The sequence below is a fragment of the Cygnus olor genome, chromosome 3 (assembly GCF_009769625.2).
Source record: "Cygnus olor isolate bCygOlo1 chromosome 3, bCygOlo1.pri.v2, whole genome shotgun sequence".
NCBI lineage: Eukaryota > Metazoa > Chordata > Aves > Anseriformes > Anatidae > Cygnus > Cygnus olor.
Window position 1 is genome coordinate 56,500,163 of NC_049171.1, and position 18,502 is coordinate 56,518,664.

At 42.2% G+C, this 18,502-nt stretch overlaps 1 protein-coding gene across 20 annotated transcripts in view; it reads left to right on the top strand.

The window, feature by feature from the left end:
• Window positions 1-18,502, top strand: part of NCOA7 (nuclear receptor coactivator 7) — a 94,028-nt gene that overhangs the window by 35,881 nt on the left and 39,645 nt on the right. For all 20 annotated transcript variants that reach the window (XM_040550916.1, XM_040550903.1, XM_040550908.1 and 17 more), the window contains exon 3: window positions 6,282-6,535. In XM_040550916.1, coding sequence (XP_040406850.1) covers window positions 6,282-6,535 — 254 coding nt within the window. The remainder of the gene's footprint in view (window positions 1-6,281; window positions 6,536-18,502) is intronic.

An 18,502-nucleotide genomic window follows, 5' to 3' on the forward strand; every position in this document is an offset into this window, starting at 1 on the left:
AACGTAAGTTAATGGCAATATCGGGAAGAAAATGGACATACCTGAACTGTCAGTACAGTACTTTACTCCTTGAAGCATAGTTCCTTTCTTGAGCCCTGCTGATGGCTGACCATGTGTAAAACCCAGAGCTGGTACTTGTTGTCAATTAGTAACAGGAGTTCCAATAAAGGTAGAATTTTCCAGCTTTGACCTGTGGTACCAATACCAGAGGTTTCTGTAGCTGCCGTGTGCATTGTCATTTGGAAGAACTGGCAGAGTATGACCAGAGCGTGGGCACTTCTGTTTATTGCAGCCGTGCATGTTGTCCTTGATAGCTTGTTCGGAGTTACTTTTATCATAGGTTTTTCCCCTCCAGTTAATTATTGAAATTAATAAAAATACGTGCCTTCCTTTATTTTTACCCTACTAGTCTGTTTTAGTTGTAAACATACAGCCTTGTGGCTTACTCATTTCCAAAACAGGATGCATACCAGCCTGAAACGGCGGCTGTTTGCTGGAGCGTGCTTTCTTGCAGGGTGGCTGCTATTTACCGAGATTTCTCACTGAGGGTGAACACTTCTCCGTGCTGTTATGAAGTGAAAGTAGCTGCACTGAGGAAGTTGGGAGAAGGCATTATGGTCTGGCAAGCAGGCTGACTTCCTTTGGCTCTGCAAGCAGTAATGATTTGCTTTGCCTGAGATCACTTATTCATCAGGCTACATCAGATTGGATCAGAGCACAGTCATGCTACAAGGTTTCTGTACGTAATTTTTTAACACAATGAATTTGATTTATTCAGCTGTTCTGGATGGGTGGAGAAAGGCATCTGGCAGACAAAGAAATTAGCACGTATTAAGTGAAGAGTTGTAAAACGTAGATGAAAATGGTTAATTCTGAAGGAGATAATTGTGGTATATATGATTTTGTACATAGGGCAAATTTACAGGAATTTTGATGAGATCAAAAGGGACTAAGATAGTTGAAGTGCTTCACAATTTCTGTTAACCTTATTGCACGTATGCATAAATAATGAATTAAAAGAAACGCGTTTGTGGAACATGATCTGTTTGTGCTCTGCAGGATGTTATGCTGATGGTATGCCAGATATCAAGGCATATCTTAGAGGGTGTTTATTGGAGAAAATTTTCCAAAGGGAAAACTGTGTCAGCTTCAAAATATAATGAAGATTTCTTCTCCCTTCCTCCTCCTCTTTTTTTTGATACTTCTTGGAGGGCCACTTTGTTAGATGCTTTTGTTTCTAAAAGGAGTTGCCTGTGCCCCGTGATTTTAATTAATCTAATACGTCACAAAAAAAACAGCCTTGTCTTATTAACCTGGGAGGTTTTTAGAACAACCAGTGATGTGGACCTAGTGCTCTTTGTCTGTGATTACTTATTGAATATACACAAAATGAGTTCAAATTCAATTATTAGTTGGGCCTTTCAGTTGAATAAGTGTGAATTGAAACCAAATGCATTTTTTAGAAAAAAGTTATTGTTAGATTTCTGTTTCTTTATTTTTTCAGTATCAGGGATGCATTGTTTTCTTGATTGCTTGTAGTCTCCTAGTGAAAGTTTTGCAGATCACATCACCTCTCCTTTGTCTGATCAGTTTGCTTTTTACACTAACGACCTATCTTGGTGATATGGGAAATTCCGTACGTTTTATTCTAAAAATGCATATTTATTTGCTTTTTGTAGGCAATCAAATAGACTTTGATCTGGAAGATGAACTAGGTAATTTCTTAATGTTTCCTGGCTCTTTTCCCGTAAGTCAGTGCCCAGACTTTTTTTTTTAAATTGGTTGCAAATTAATTTAAGCAAGCACTGCTGACATTGTACTTTTACCTGCCTACTCTGAAATTATATGCCTTTCAGCTGGCTAGTCTTTATTAAATCATATGAGAACGGTCTTCGTGTTGCAAAATGCTTTTGTTCCATGTTCAGGCTAAAGAGTAGGTGCCAGAAATCTCTGCAGCCAGCTCCCAGTGTCCATTAAAAACTAGTTCCCCCTGATTTTCATGGGATTTAGTAGTAAAGCTCCCATGTCATCCATTTTTCACGGTAATAGACTGAAAGCTTTTACTGGAAAACCATATTTGGACAAATTTAGAAAATGGAGTATCAGTTGTTGCTCAGAAAATGCTTTGAAGAGCAGTAGAATGATGCCTCTGTGTAAATACAGAAGACGTGCTTTGCCTGTCAGAACCAATTAGCTTGAAAAACTCTATCTGTTGTCTAAATGAAATTGCAGATGTGTAAGACTCTTCATAAACAGGAGTGTTTTTGCAGATAAGCTGTCTCCAGCCCTCCCTTTTTCTCTCTCCCTCTTCCTTCCCCTAGCAACTTTCCTGGTGAAACACGGCATATTCCTCGACTGTGATACTGAAAAACAAACATCATCTGCAGTAATATTTTGTCCGCTTACTGGAAAAGATGCACATAGTTTTGTCTGAAAGGCTGTTTTAATTGCAAAACCTGACATTGTTTTCTGAGGGGCTTTATTTATTTATTTATGTGGCCTTCAGCTCTGTTTTGGCTCTTGTAAGGTAGAAAATAGTTCGGTTGGAAGGGGCCTTCAGAGATCATCCACTCCGACTGCCCGACCTCTTCAGGGCTAGCCCAAAGGTAAAGCATGTTAATGAGGGCAGTATCCAAATCCCTCCTGAACACTGATGTCCAGTCTGACCCTCCCCTGGCACAGCTTTGTGCCGTTCCCTCATGCTCTCTCCATTTCACCACCTCAGGAGGTGCAGAAAGCAATGAGGTCATCTCTGAGCCTCCGTTTCTCCAAACAAGACAAACCCAGTGTCTTCAGCCTCTCCTCATAAGACACTGAGTTCTGGCTGCATTCAAGGAAATCCCGTTTACAACTGAACAAAACCACTAGAAATCTTCCAAAGCAGTCAAAAAAGGAAATAGTTTGAAAAATGATGTTCCTAAATAGATTTTCCTTGACGGAAAGGAAAGGGAGGGTGGTAGGAAACAACAGAGAGCTGGGAGAAGAGCAGGTGAGACCCTCAGCCTCCAATTTGCTCAAGAGAGGAGGAGTTTAAAATCTTAGTATTAGCAGGAGCAGGACAAGCAGCTCGTCGTGTGCCTTGCTGCGATGTGGACCTGGTGCTCCTTGCCTGTGGTCAATTATTGTGCAATACACAGAGTTCCCGTTTGATTGTCTGTTGGGTATTTCAGTTGAGTCAGTGTTAAGCAGCCTTGCCGGGGTGTGTGTTCGGTGTGGGAGATGCTGAAGGGGTGCCCAAGGGGATGGAGTTTTGTTTAATATGCAGTAGCTCTCCTGCCATGCTGCTTACAGCCCAATCTCTGCAGCACGCTGCCAGTGCATGTTAATAATGAATTGCCTTGTGCGCATACAGGGCTTTGGTTTTGCTATACTAAGAGGGAGTACTTAAAGTCGAAAAATGCAGTGAATATGAGGCTGGTTTTATGGGGTTAAATGGCGTTGAAGGCTCATTTTTGGTTCCTTGGGATATTATAGCTGAGGTCTTTGAAGAGTGAGTAAAGTGGGGGGTAATTTTGTCAGGCTTTAGAAACCTTTAAAAGCAGCATCTTGTCAGCACCGATCATAATCCCAGGAGGAGCTGCAGTGACTCCAGCTCCTGTGATGAACGCCAAGGATACTCAGTCCTCATCCAGTGTTTTTTCGTGGTCACCACTCTGGGAGTTGGGTGGTCATTGCCTTGAAACGGAGGAGTGGGCAGGAGGAGCAGGCTTGGCATTAGCTGGAAATCTGGTATACGTCTTGAAGACACGATAGGAGTTACGGGGCACCCCTGCCCATCTGCAGCAGCAGTTGTGTGTGGGAGCCGCTGGAGGGTGCGTGGTATGTGCAGCATGGGGTCGGGCGAGGTGGGGAGCACTCGTCGGCAATGTTACACGGGTCAGTTCAGGCTCGTTTCTGCTTTCCTCTTTTCTGTCACTAATGGACCCGTTCTACTTCAGCTCTTTGTTCATAAAGTTGCCCAGGGCAACTTTGAAAACTCTGGTTCATGTATGTTTTAAGAAAAGTACTGATGGGAGCTGGTAGTATCATCAGGAGGACTATTGACCTCTAGAGAAGGTTTTGTCTCTCTCTCCCTTTTTTTTTTTTTAACTCCAGAAAAGAGTTATACCTTTCTATTAGCTGTTCTGTTTTGTTTGAGATACTACCTTCATACTACAAAGAACTCACGTAATGGGGTTTGTGATCAAAACAAATAGATTAGGAATCTGAAACGGAAGGCTCTGATGCAGTGTAGATAGAAATGGAGCAGCCAGTGAGTGTTTGCCAGTCCCAGCCTATTGAAGCAAATGGTTTGGGTAGCCTGTGGTGCACGCGTGCAGGAAGGTCATTGTGTCGCTGGAGTAAAAAGTCAGGGGCGGGTCTCATTTACAAGTCAGCAACCAAGTTCAGCCACAAGGTAAGGATACGTCATTTTAGTGGAGCAGGCTGCTCTGTAGAGACATCTACCAAGGCTAATTATAGACGTTGTATATTCAATGTGACTGTAATGTTTTGCAGTTGTTAGAGCAGCCTTTGATCGGGTTTGTGCCTTATTAGTCAAAGATGAGCTTCCTTTACATACCCAAATTTTGTCCAATCTAAACAAAACATTTCATCTGATATGTAGATGCATTCGCTTTTATCGTTTAGAAGTCTCTGTAGGCTGTTTTCAGATGTAGTCAGGACCTGGTCTGTGAAATTTCACACATACACAACCTATTTTGCTGTGCAGAGCGTGAGCTTCTACTACTTGCCTCACAGATCTCTGGTTTGAGCGAATAGGGAACTGCTGCAGAAGTAGGACCCGTCCCTGCTGAGTTGCCTGCAGGTTGTGGAAAGCATTTAAGAAATATGCATACGGATGTGTGATACAGACACAGCTTTTGTGAGACTGTCTTTCGAAATGCTTCACTGGAAAATGTTGGTTACATGTGGTCTGTCAAACTGACCCTTCTTAGAAGTCTCAAATTTGGGAACTGGATTTAATGGTTAAAAAAAAAAAAAAAACAACAAAAAAAAAACACCAAAAAGGAAACAAAAACGGTGTGTAGCCTGAAATGTCTTCCTACAGTTCTCAAACTGTTCTGTGTATTTATTTTTATATTGTAGCCTGAAAAAAAAAATATATTAAAATATAAATGTAAGAGGTGGAAAGAACCATCTCTCAAATCCCTGCATATCCATTAAGTTTTTCCATACTTCCCTAAACTGCTGCTGGAGGTCATGTAATCTTTCCACATTTGTGGTGAATCCTTGGTTGTCTGTTTTCTGTCTGTATCTCTTACTGTGCATGTAGCTGATTGTTTAGCCTCAACAAGCTTAATATACTACTCCCTCCCTTAGGTACCTTGTAACTAAGAAGTGAATGTGCTAGAGAGAAGTATTAGCTTTTTGTTCCGTGTGGTATGCATCAGTGGTTCTTATACAAGTGGTAACTGAGGGTATTTTAGTGACCCTGACCCTCAGCCCAGAAAGTGAGCTTTGTTCTTGCTGAAAGTCAGTGGCAAAGATGATGAATTAGCAGAAAATGGTTTTAGGATTCCTGAAGCATCTTTCTCGCTTGAGCTTGTGTTTTAAGGCTTCTCCTAAAAAGAAAATATTCTTGTTGGTGGTAATTTGTCAGATTTATTGGCAGGCCATTAACGTTTTTCTCAGAAGAGATAAAATATCTGGAAAACGTTCCTGTGCAAATAGTTTGTGGCCACTTTGGTTGCGCTGCTGAATGAGCTGCTGGTGACACTTGGGATGCAAGATGACGTGAGCTGTGCAAGAGCAGATGTCGGTTAGCGTGGGTGGCCACTGGTAGATAACCTTGGACAAAATGGAAATAAATAACAAGTTTATATCAAAACAAGCAGCTTTCTATAAAGCAGGAGCAGTCGACTGTGAAATTACTGTGTTAGCTGTTGTATTATTATACATTAAGATCTTAAGTTTTATTTTAAGTTTCATCTTGAAAACATGGTTCTGTTTTCTAAGTGTAGATGTATGGTGGTTTAAAAACAAAACAACTTTTGTCTGTTTTTTGTTTCTTTTACTGGGGAAGAGGAACAGGGGAAACAACATTAAAAACATTATCTTTTTTTTTTTAATTGTTCTTGAGAAGATAACCTAGAGGTGGTGATATGATGATTGAAGAGCATGCCCTAGAATAATACTAGATACTCACGCAAAGTCTGGCTTTTACAAAGTCGTAAGGAATTTTGTTGTTCAATTCATTTTAAAAATCAAGCTAGCAAGTGAGTTAACTTGTTTGCAGAGGTTAGCTATGTCTTCATGTTTTTGGTTTTTTTTATGCACAGTTTGAAAAAGAAAAGGCAAGCCAAACAAAACGCTGAGACTGTCTCTGCCAATTCACCTGGATCTCCTGTTTCCAAAACTCCTGCTGAGAAAGATGATGGAAGTAAAGTTATTTTGGACCAAATCAGTTCCTCTGAAGACAACTGTAAATTTTCTGGGGAAAAAGAAACTGCTCCGGACAAAGAAAAGAAAAAGAAAAAATACAATCAACTGAAAGACATCAGGCGCACAGAACTTAAAAGATACTATAGTACTGGTGAGTTATATTATCACTAGAGTACTTTTAAATGCACTTGCTTTGATAGCTTGTTAATATATTTTTCTCTTATTTTATGGGCTTTCCTTGAAAGGTTAGTTGACTCTGGATATCTTTTCTGTAAAAGCAAACAAATTCATGTTCTACATATCCTCTATTTTTAAATTTACCCTTCCAGTTCTTAAAGAAAAAAAAAAAAAGCATTCTTGTTTCTCAGTTCTAAAAAACAGTGTTACAAGCAACAGTTATGTTCATTATTACAATTGTTTTTCTAGACTTTTTCTTCAATGTTTTATGAAATTGGAGTTCAGTTTTTTTTCGTTGGGTTATTTGTTTCTTAAATGATGCACACTATTATAAGACTGCAGTCTTAATTCATCCCAGTTTGTCTGTTGAAGTGTGAACAAGTAAGGAAATTAACTACGTGTTTTTAAACAAAATGTCAAAAGCTTCATGTGCTGGAATACTCATCATGTTCTCTCCCTTCCCTCCCACTATATCGTCAGTACCTCACTCAGTCATAAATACCTTTTTTTACATTTATTCTTGCAATTAATTCAGACAAAATTAAATTTGTGCATAAATATATGTGAGATGAACCATTTACAGATGTTTGCAGTTCTGTATTGTAATTTGTTAAATACTCGAAGTATTTCATAAATAGTATCTAAAATTACTTATCAAGAGAGAATTTGAAAGGATAGTTTATAGGGAATGAACTCTTAGTTTGAGAGCTCTTTTTTTTTTTTTAAAGAAGGAAGGCAACAAAATACTGCAGATATCGTGAAAACAGACTTCTTTCCTGCTCACGCAGTGTGCGCAGACAGCTGAATCCTGAGGAGGATTCCTCTCTAGGAGAAGGAAATGAATCAGCAGTAGAAGTGCTGTTGCACGTTGACTGGCACATGCAGACTAGGCTGCATCTAAAGATATTTTTTTTATGAGGCAATATGGGCCTTCCCAAAAGTAAGGTAAATCGTGGAGTAATGTTTCCTAGCAAGCACAAGAGTTTGCAGTGATGCATTGATCAGACCGTAGGTTTTGGCAGGTTTGAATCTAATAAGGTCAGTAATTTGGAAACTAAAAGAAAAGTTGTTTCACTGTTGTCTTAAGAAGTTCTTACCATGCTGTTCTTGAAAGAAAATAAGTAGAAGGAAAACTGAATAATTTTTAAGGAATGAATCTGTGCCCTGTTTCTGGTTTGTTAGTACGTTAGTTTTAAAAACACAGCCTACAACACACACCCCAAAGCGTAAAGTCCTGTTGTATCGCTAACAAAGTGCTTGTCCTAAAGCATCAATTTATTGTTGGTTTGTACCTAAAGGAATTCAGGGCTGCGTGAGGTAGCTGGGGTTTGTTTCTCTAGTGTGTCAGGAGTTCTGTGAAAAGCTTTGTGACAATTGGTGCTTGCTGTAGGGAGATGGGGGATGGCGTGCATCTGTCACAAGTCCTTCTGGCTGACACGGGAGAATAGAAAGCTCTCCAGGTCTTCCTTGGCTAATGATCCAGCAGTCAGTACAAAGTCAGGTTTTACTAATGTTTGATAAGCATGCTGGTGTTTTGTGTGGATGGCTATCATTGTGGGGGTGACTTGTCGCACTGCTAGCTGTCATGCAGATGTGCGACGTTCTGCAGTGCTTTCAGAAGTATGAGAACTTAATTCTGCCGTTGACCTGAGCACAGACCCTGCTGACAAAACCCACAGAGAAACCCCTGTGTTATATAAACTTACACTTTCGGTCATGAAAAATAAAGTTTTTTACCCAACTGGAGCATCAAAGTTGTAGGAGTGAAAGCTTAGAGAGAGGTGGAAAGTGGTTGATTGTGAAATAAATATAATAGTTCTGCGTTCCTTATGCAAGTCTCAAAATGCTGTAATTGCAGGTGAAACACCAGTTGCCGTAGTATTAGCCTGCCTGTGTTACACCTGCCTTCTTCCCCTGCAGCTGTACCTGTTAAAGCGGTTACTGTGCTCAGCCACTTGTCACCACAGCCCTCCTGAAAGCTGCCGCCTCTGCCCTGCGGACTGAGTGGTTCCTGAGAGCTCTGCCAAAACCCAGAGCAGCCTGTAGGAGCTGGGCTTGTTTAGGAGTTAGCCTTCACCTTCGTGTGCAAGACAGTTTTTGTCATGTCTCTGAACTGAGCTCTGCAGAAGTGTAAATTCAGCAGGTCCCCAGTGGAAGACGTGTTAGCTGTATTGGTCAGAATACACTGCCAAATCTGTATCCACACCTCTAAAACACAGTCTTTCCCATATGAAACTGGCTGAGACCATCAATGCACATGTGTCTGTCTTCTTTATTTAACGCTATGGGTACCTATACCTCATATTTTTCTTTCCACATGGTTTCTTGTGAGTTTTCCCTTCACTGATGTTTCTGAGATGCTCAGATTGAAGTGATCTCCCTCTCATTCCTATGGTTAACCATTTTTCTGGGTTTACTTGCCCAAAGTTTTTTTTTGTTTTTTTTTTGTGTTGTTTTCCAATTATTCAGCTTTAACTTAATGCTTAGAACTTTAAGGAAATCTAATATGCCAATTACTAATATTTTTTCCTAAATTCTTTCTGCATTTTACCAAAATGCCTAATTTTGCTAGTCTAAAGAAAAACACATTAGATGCAGCAACAATCTTGTAGTTTGTCTCATCTGCGTGTTGATATGAGGATGCATGCATAATTTATTTTGTGGCTTAGTGGAGGTCCTGTCATAAGCTGCTTTGAGCCCAGCAAGGTCGTGTCTCTCCATCTAAACAAATGAAGACCTCAGTCGTCTGAATGATCTCCCTTTCATATTTTGCAGGACCACAAATGCTTCTTTATTGTTGTTAGACAACCGGGAAGGAACATTACATCTCACTATAATTTGTTCCTCACACACCATGTCCCTTCCTTAGAAACTTGTGAACATGTTTGCCTTTATAAATTTGTAAATGCTGGTGGTGGCAACTTTACTTTTTCCACTTTGAATTTGTTTTCCCTTTAATTGATTTATGCAAGAGCTGTTAATATGTGAGAAGGATTCTGTTGATTAGATAAATCCCTCTCCAGTAGGGTGACTGCAATGCAGCTTCTGAAGGCTGCGGAGAACTGGGGGTGATGGTGCTCCCTGCCACGCTTTGTAGAATAGAGAGCGGTTAAAAGGCTTATTCTTTGAAGCAGACGACGTGCAGCTATGGGGTGAGAAGCTCCTGGCCAAGCGCCGTGATGTGCTGGTGTCTGCAGCCGGTGGGTGGCACCGCAGAGCTGGGGAGAAAGAGTTCGGCATCCTGCAGGAAGGAGTCCTGCAGCATGCGTCTCCCCATCCAGGATTGTTCTGCACAGCATGTCTTTTGGCACGGTGGTGGCACCGTTACAAATAACCTAATGGTACTGCAGTATCGATAATTTCTCTTGAGACACTGCTAAATGGCTGAACAGATCCCACCACCAGAAGGTTTCTCCCATGTAACCTCATACTTTCCTTCTCTATTAGCACTTGTGTTCTTCAGTGGCTTTATATTAGTTCTGCAGTATATTTGTACCATTCAGTCTCCAAATCTCACGCTGTAAGACATTGCTTTGTAGATATAGCCCTTGTTTTCTTGCCTTAAAATGACAGAGGCACCAGTACTGCTTCTCTCTCTTTTCTGAGGACCAACAGAAACAACTTTCTCCTTATTTTTTACCTTGTCTCTTAGCTTATGTAGCAATTGGCTTCTTAACTTCATCTTATGTTTTCTGCTATTATTGCTCCAGTATCTTCTTTCAGACTTCTAAGGAAGTATTTGTTCAGCACAGTGCAGTTTCTGCTTCGGCACCCTAGCTGCTATACCAAGTGCCCAGGATGCTCTGCCCTTCTTGGGATAACCTAGGTGATCTGCTTCTGCATCTTGGCTGCTTAGTTCAGACACACTTTCTGTGGGAAGCCTGTTTAGTTGGAAGATGTCGACTTCCCGAGCTTCAAGATACATGTGTAATATATATATGTATATATGTGTGTATGTATAAATGTATATAAATTATTTTATCCTTTGTTTTGCTTTTTTTTGGTAAGTGTCACAGGCTCTAAAACACTCCCACAAATATGGGGGGTGAGTTGCAGGAACCCAGTGCTGGAGCTGTAACAGCCTGGAGGGACCAATTCACTGTCTCTAGGGCAGAGCCCCCATCTCCGGGACAGACTACACGGGTGGAATGCTGTGAGACTGGGAAACCAGCATTTCTGTCAGGAATTGCTAAAGCAGATGAAGGTGATGGTGCTTTGCCACTGAAGACTGTGAAAACAACAAATGTGACACTGAAAGCAGACGGTGTGACAGTAGTGTAAATTAGGGTTGAGAGCAACCTTCTGAATTTCATTCATACGTTTAGTCCAAAACAATATAATGTGTCTTGCTACCAGATGTGCTGCGTATTCCTAGATTCCTCTGATCTTGCTTGAAATCATAATCCATCAGCATACGTGAGGAATTAGTCACCATTAAAGAAAGCATCATAAAGAAAAGCTTGGTTAATTGCCCCACATCACACGGTTTTATCAGCAAAACAAAGTCTTGTTTTCTAGCTTATTATCCTGCCCTCTAATCATAAAGCCATCTTTTCTTTTCATGCAGCCTCCTGTTCTCACTTAATGCACGCCATTCAATTTCTGCAGCGAGTGGGAGGTCACACTGATAGATCTTCATCTTCTTGTGTGTCTGATTTCTGTCCAGCACAAGCAGGAGTCCTCAATACCGTGACAGGAGTCCTGAGAAGGGAAAATGGTCTGTGCCCACGTAATCAGACAAGATAGCACGCATCCAGCAGGGGGTGCCAAAGCAAGTCCCCAGAGTCCAGAGGCAGACAGTGGGTTCCCTGATGGTTTGTTCTCCCTGGCATGATTTGGGCAGTGGTGGTATGGGAGCAGCACGGCATGCATGCAGTTACAGACCCTCTGAACCTTCTGGGTAGCTGGCCAAGAGCAGCTGTCGGTCAATAAAATGGAGAGGATGTAGCAATTTTGAGCACTTGCAATGTGGTGAGATTTGCCCTGCTTGGCAGCAAATCAGCAGAGGCAGCTCCCCTCGTACAGCTAAACTCACTGCCACTTCCAAAGCTGAAGGTTGCTTGCAATGAAGTGACAATTATTGTAGAGTTTAAATTAATTAAAAGGTGGGACACTTACTGAACCCACTTTTCATGGTGATTTCTAATCATCAGGCCATTTATTAAATAGGCTCAAATGAAATTAAAGCAGCAGAGGAATAATTTATTTTTGTTTTGTTATAATTGCCTGGGTAGAATAACAAGGAGTTTGGGATAATTTATGTGTGAACTGAATGCAGTTGGCAGTGGGCTGGATGGGAAGCTTCACACAGTTGATATATTACGTTACTTGTTGAAACCATTTAGAAAGAATGAGGTGGACAAATGACTGAAAGACAGCAGGTTTCCGAGCACTTGTTTGGGAATAGAGAACAAATGATCTCGAATCCCAGTGGATTGGCATTAAGACTAACAGGTTATGTTCGAGCTGAGTTGTTAATTGGTGTTTACAAGAAACTGTCACACGCAGAAGGAATGCCTTGTCTGCAGGCAGCAGAATTTGGCTGGAGGAGTAGGTACCTGAAATAATGCTGCTAGCACTTAATTTCTAAAAAATCGAATGGAAACATCTAAGGTTTCTTGAGTTCTCCGTGTATGGAATCCTCTTTTAATCCTCACCTTGATGGGTAAGTTCCTGTTTGTTGTAAAGCTGAGTAAAGATATACAAGGGAAACTTGGTGTTATGAATGTAATCCTTAGGTATTGCCTGTCAACATGCTACAAGCTGCCTAAAAGCTGTAGTTCAGGCAGAAGGTCGATCTGTTTGAAAGTCTACTGTTACACGGATGCAAAGCTTTACGAATATATAAAACCAAAGTGTAAAATAGGCTGTTGATAGTAACGAAACTATTGTAAATTTTAAGTGAGAAGTGAGGGAGTTGAAATAGGAAAGAGGACAGAACATGAAAAATGTGTCCAGTAGCATAAAAATGGAGATTTCTTAACTGTATTAAGAGGAAAAGAGAAACTTGCGGCTCATTCTGTGATGCTAGTGGTTGAATTGTCAATAATTTTCTGGTCTGCATCTGGGAAGCAGGGAGGAAAAAAAGGGAGTGCAAGGAAAATTGATGTATTTGTATCCTTTGGTGTGATTCTCTTTACTCAGGCAGTTAGAAATGACAGTAAAGTGTAACTTAAAGGATGCATTATTTTTTTTTAATTGGCAGGGCTCCACATAGGAGTCATAAGAGTCTATTGAAGAACCTTCTTGATCACTGATACTTTTTTTTTTTCCAGTAGGTGTTTAAAAAGGCTTGATGCAACACTTTGATATTCCTTTCTTTAATTTTCAAACGGTCAGTCAAGGCCAATTGTGTTTATAAGAGTTACGTTGCTGATGTTACATACCAGTATTTTGTGAGGTCCTTGAGCTTAAATTCTGGAACATCACAAGTTTCCAACTTGAATGATATCTCACTTTGGTAGGAAGACTGAACACGTGAAGGTATCTGTTGCTTGCTGTGTGTGTTTTAACACTTTAATAGATGGAAAAAAAATGCAACTGTCAAATTTGTCCAAGGTTGTTTGAGTTGCAGACAAAGCAAGTTACCAGTGCTGAGTTGTGTGAATTGATTTGTAATTTGATAACAAGCAAATTGTGTTTTAAGAGTAGGTTTAGAACAAAGATTTCCGGAAACAGGGGTCTGAAAAATTACTTGGGGCACTTGATGTGCATATGTGAGTGTAAGCTTGCAGAGTCTCACTTGGAAGAACTGAATAGTAACAGTACTTGCAAGTTTCATGCACAGGAATAATGGGAATTATGGTGTGACTGCTGTTGAACCACAACATCCAAGCTTGGTGTCTGTCCTTCTAGGATGAAGGAGTGCTAGAGGTGAAGGGTGCTCTTTCTAAAATACCTCTCCTCCATCATTTTCTTTCCAGGCTGAAGAATTTGGGCAATCCTTACATGTGAAATCCTTTGTGGCTTTGCTCATCCTCATCATCCTTCTCTGAAGCTCCATGACCAGGATGCTGGGGCAGGGGCTGTTTTGGCTCATAACTCAGATTTGCTGACTTGATTTACTGGGTACTGTTCAGCCCAGTTGGGGGAGGAAGCAAACATTTGGGGGAAAGGAGGGGGTTATAAGATAATCCTTTGGTTATAACCATCTTTGGGGAGGAGGGAAGCAGAGCCTTAACGCAAATTTCCTTTGTATGTAATTGAAATGTCGTAGCAAAGAGCTTTGGCAAGCCAAGCAGGCTAGGAGATGGAGAGAGATGCGCAGATCAGAAATCTGGCATGCCCTTCAAACAGTGGCGGTCATTACTGAGAAAATTCTGAACAGTTACGGTGAAATTTCCATCACTAGGGGGGAAATACCAGGATTTGGTACTTTCTAGAGATTACATTCTCCTACAGCGGTTACTCAAGGCAAGACTTAGCACAGTGAAGTCTTGTGATGTGCTCCACAAAGGTCAGATCACAGTATGACTAGTGTTAAATCAGCTAAACCTGGTCTCATGGCTGAAGGAACCAGGCACGTTTCCAAGGGCTGCCTACTTACCCCGGGCCAGCGTTTTCAGGAGGAGTTAGCACTTGCATTCTGAAGTGCTTCTGCATTTAAAAGTAATTAACTTCGCTGAAAATCGGCCCCTGGAGGATGGGAGGAAAGCTGGGCGGCAACTGGGCACGCAGCGTGCAGTGGGGCTGCGGCAGCTGGACGTGTGCTGGAACGGGAAGCGTGCTGGGAGAACTAATGAACGAGGCCGCCGTATTTCGGGCGGGGATGATGCAGGGAGAGACACCTGCACGGTTAGCGAGGCCTTTGCTGCTAGGGTGCACGAGTTAGTGGTGTGTGCACAGCCAGCGGGGTGCCTGTGGGGCAGCCCGAGCCCCAGGAGCGCTCCGGGTGCGTGTGCCCCGTGCTGCTGCATGAGTGCCTGCTGGGCTGGGCGTCCTTTTTTGTCTTGCCCTGGGGGGAAGAACCGCACTTCCCCATTTTTTTTCCATCAGTCCTGGAACAGCAGACATTCCTGGAGGTGCTTTCAGTCTTCGTATTCTGCACGGGTGTTTCTTGCTGCCGGGGAGCCCCAGCAGTGTGGTGCCTGGTGAGTGAGCTCCTTCGGGCCGTGCTGTGCCAGCAGAGCTGTGCCAGCCTCCACTTGCCTTGCAGGGCCATTCTGGGAGGGTGCTCGACCACACTGCAAGCACACGGCAGATCTTGTAGCCTTCAGACAGGTGCGAGGGGTCGTGCTTGGTATCCTCAAGGCAGGCTTCTGGTTTCTCCTCTTAACTTCCCATCTTTTGCTTGAAACACACTGTAGGAAGTTAACAGAAGTGCTCCAGAAGCAGAACTCCTTTGACCTGCCCTTAATAACAATGCAGAGTTGAGCCAGATCTTCTTTATTTTGTAATGCTCTTGGTCCCAGTTTTCCGTGCTGATGCTTCCTCATGTCTCGTTGGTCACAGCATGTCTGTGATATGGCTCCTCAGGGTGCACTGGGGTTCAGTATCATACAGAAAAATGCAGCCCAGTTCACATGGCCCCTGAAGGTCTGTGGAATGAAGTGACGGTGGTCAGCAACACATCGGATGCTGAAATCATCCTTGTACACAAAAATAGGACTTGTGTCCTGCGTCTTTACAGTCTTTGTGATTTTCATCTATATTTCTACCCTGTGGCCTCATTATCACCAACCAGTAAGCCAGGCAGCCCAGTATGTGTTCTGAGGAGATTTTGTCCTTGTAGGCATAAATGGCACAGCCTTCACAGATGGGCTCCTGTGTTCAAGAAGCAAAATGAATGAATGAACACAACGTGTGTAATCTGAAGTCTTCTAAAATGCACATCTTTTGGGGGGGATGCCTCTGCGTATGTTCCCTCAGCCCAGATCTGCTAGCAGACTAATTCTCCTCACGTATTTTCTTTGGGCCACTGATACAACAGTTAGTCAGAAATTTTATGCACGCTTTTGACAACAGCTTCATCATCGATCGCTTTAAACTGCTTGTGGAGCTGTGCCCAAATCCAGTAGTGCTCCAAAGTGACTAATCTTAAGTCTCCTTTCAGGGAGCAGCTGCGCAGTCGTGTGTTAAGCCTTTGTCATTGCCAAGGTAAATACATTAAAGAAATTGAAGTCAATTTATGTGAAAGGGTTTGTTCTTAATCATTGCTTAGTCTGAAAAGTGTATTAGGTATTAAAAAAAAAAAACACCTTATTGACTTGCAGTTTAAATTGTATGTTGGGATTTTTTTTTAAAGAGTAAGATATGTACGTGGAGAGCGTTTCTTAATGAAAGTCTCAGCCTTTTCTTATTCCTAGCGTTTTGTTTCTTAACTTAACCTGAATGAACTCACCCAGCGGTGGCCAGACATGGCAGTATGAAATCTTTCCTTCCTGTACCAGGGTTTTCTTCAGTAACAGAAAACAGGATGTAGAATTTGCATAAGAATTGGGTTCCTAGCCATGTAGATACCAACTGTCTGTGGAGCTGCTCAGTCAAGTGAGAGAAAGTGAGAACGACCTTACCTGTTTGATCTAAGGATGTGCTTAGCTTTCTTCTTGCGTTCCCAGTAACACAGTGTATGTGTTTCTGTAGTGTGTTCAGAGATTGACACACTTTGTACCGTGCAGTTTGCTCTGGTTTATGAGTTGATACCACAGAGCTCTGCAGGAAATGTGCATCCATAGGTGACCAACTTAGCCAGAAAAGCTTTTTAATGTTCCAGGAATAACGGGGGAAAAAGGTACCTAAGGGTGCCTGCTATCTAGGGTAATGCTCACCGGACACTTTGTTACTGCCTTTATTAAACTGAAAATTTAGAGTTTTTACCCTGATTTTAAAGAAGGGTAGAATGTGCATGTAGAAAAAGTGTTTTAATCAGGGGAAAGTAGTCTGTTCTTTTTTTTTAATATGATTGACCTGGCTAGTTTTTGGGGTACAGACGTCTCTTTTAAGCCTGGAGTTACTGTTGCAATACTGTAAGACAGCTAATACCCTTCTGTCTGCTAAATTGTGCAAAGCACAAAATTAAATTTGTCCTACAGCTCTGCCCAGCTGTATGAGTGCATCCAAGACAGCCTTTTTTCCTACACAAATATGAGAGCAGGGTGTTTTAAAGGTAGTGTTAAACACAGGGATCTTGGGTTGAATGGTCTTGAACTAGGAGCTGGAAGAAGTGATGGCAGAGGATGTGACCAGGTTGTAGTCTCGAGTCTGAGCATTTCTTTTACGTTGGTAAAGCTGAACTTTGGGTGGGGAGGAGGTTTCTGGATGCTGAGTCTGCGAACATCATGCAAGTCGATATTTCAGTGGAAGGTTGATTTAACATTGTGTATAGTATAATGCTGATGTTGCTAGTGGGGAACCTGACCATACTGTTGCCAAACAGTCCTGAGGATATAATAACGTGGTACAGGGGTTTCTGCCATGTGCGTGCCCAGCATTGCCAGCAAGCCTGTAGCAGCCCACGCTGAAGTTTTTATTGCTGTATCTTTGCTTTGCTTGTTATTCACACCTCTTAGGCTGAAGATAACATGTACCTGCACACCGTGTAGTTACTTCCCTGGTGGCTGTAGAGCTGCAGACAGTTGCTGTTTTATCTGCCCTTAGGTGGTGGACATCCACTGCTCACAGGCTGTCTTTTGTGTGGCTTTTATGTGGTTGATAAATGTTTGCTCTGAGCGGGGGATAAAGCACTTAGCTGAAGGTGTGGTGTTTGGCTGCTGCTTACAGTTAGCCTAAGGTAGTGCTGTTGATGTTAAGTTTGGTCTGTCTGGTGCATAGCTCAACGTCATGCTCACAAGTCCATCGTAGGTTGTTGGAGTTTGGTGAAGCAGCAGAGAGGAGAGAGACAGTTCCTACTGGTAAATGGGAAGTAGGTCAGGAAGACTCCCCAGATTTAGTAACACCACAGGGTAGTTATCCTGAGTGCATGGGAACAAGCTCCTGTCACAGAACTTATGATCACATCCTGCTGTTACAGACAGGTCAGTATTTCACTGTGACCATCCAGGGCCAGATTATATGTTTGTGGTTACAAGTACTTCCACAGTAAATGTAGTTGCATCATGTATGCAAAATGGCGGCAGGCATGAACAAACATTTTCCTATCTCAAATTTTCTGTGGATTTCCTTTTGAATGGTCACACTTAAAGATATGTGTAAAAAGATCATCTTTTATTTCACCACTGCTTCCTCTGTATGCAGGCATGCGCAGCAGGACATCTGGCTGTGGAATGGGAGGCTAAAAGTAGCGTGCTTTCATGTATCCAGACAGCGTCAGTTTGAACTAAAGACAAGCTTCAGGAAAAAAAAAAATACAATAATATATATCAGATATAGGAGTGATAATGAAGAAAGAAAGCTATTAATTGTCATTTTCCAAAGGAAATAACAGAGGTAGGAACTGGCACTGTCATCCAATAGGAAAGCTGGGGAGGGACTCTTTATCAGGCAGTATAGTGATAATAAAAGGGGGAATGGCTTTAAACTGAAGGAGGGTAGGTATAGATTAGATATTAGGAAGAAATTCTTCCCACAGAGGGTGGTGAGGCCCTGGCACAGGTTGCCCAGAGAAGCTGTGGATGCCCCATCCCTGGAGGTGTTCAAGGCCAGGCTGGATGGGGCTTTGGGCAGCCTGCTCTGGTGGGAGGTGTCCCTGCCCATGGCAGGGGGTTGGAACTGGATGGGCTTTAAGGTCCCTTCCAACCCAAACCATTCTGTGGTTCTATGATCCACATGCTTCAGCTGTGATAGGGCTGGTGCATTTTCAAACACTCCTGTCTTCCCCATTCCCACGCCTTTGTTCTCTCCCCACTCTTTCCCTCTGTCATCCTCAGTGGTGACACCACACTTGTTTAAATGCCACCTTGCCCTGGAAGGATTAGACAGGTTGGGATGCAGTAAGAACTAATAGATTGGCGTAGGATGAGCAGAAACTAACACTACGAAACTA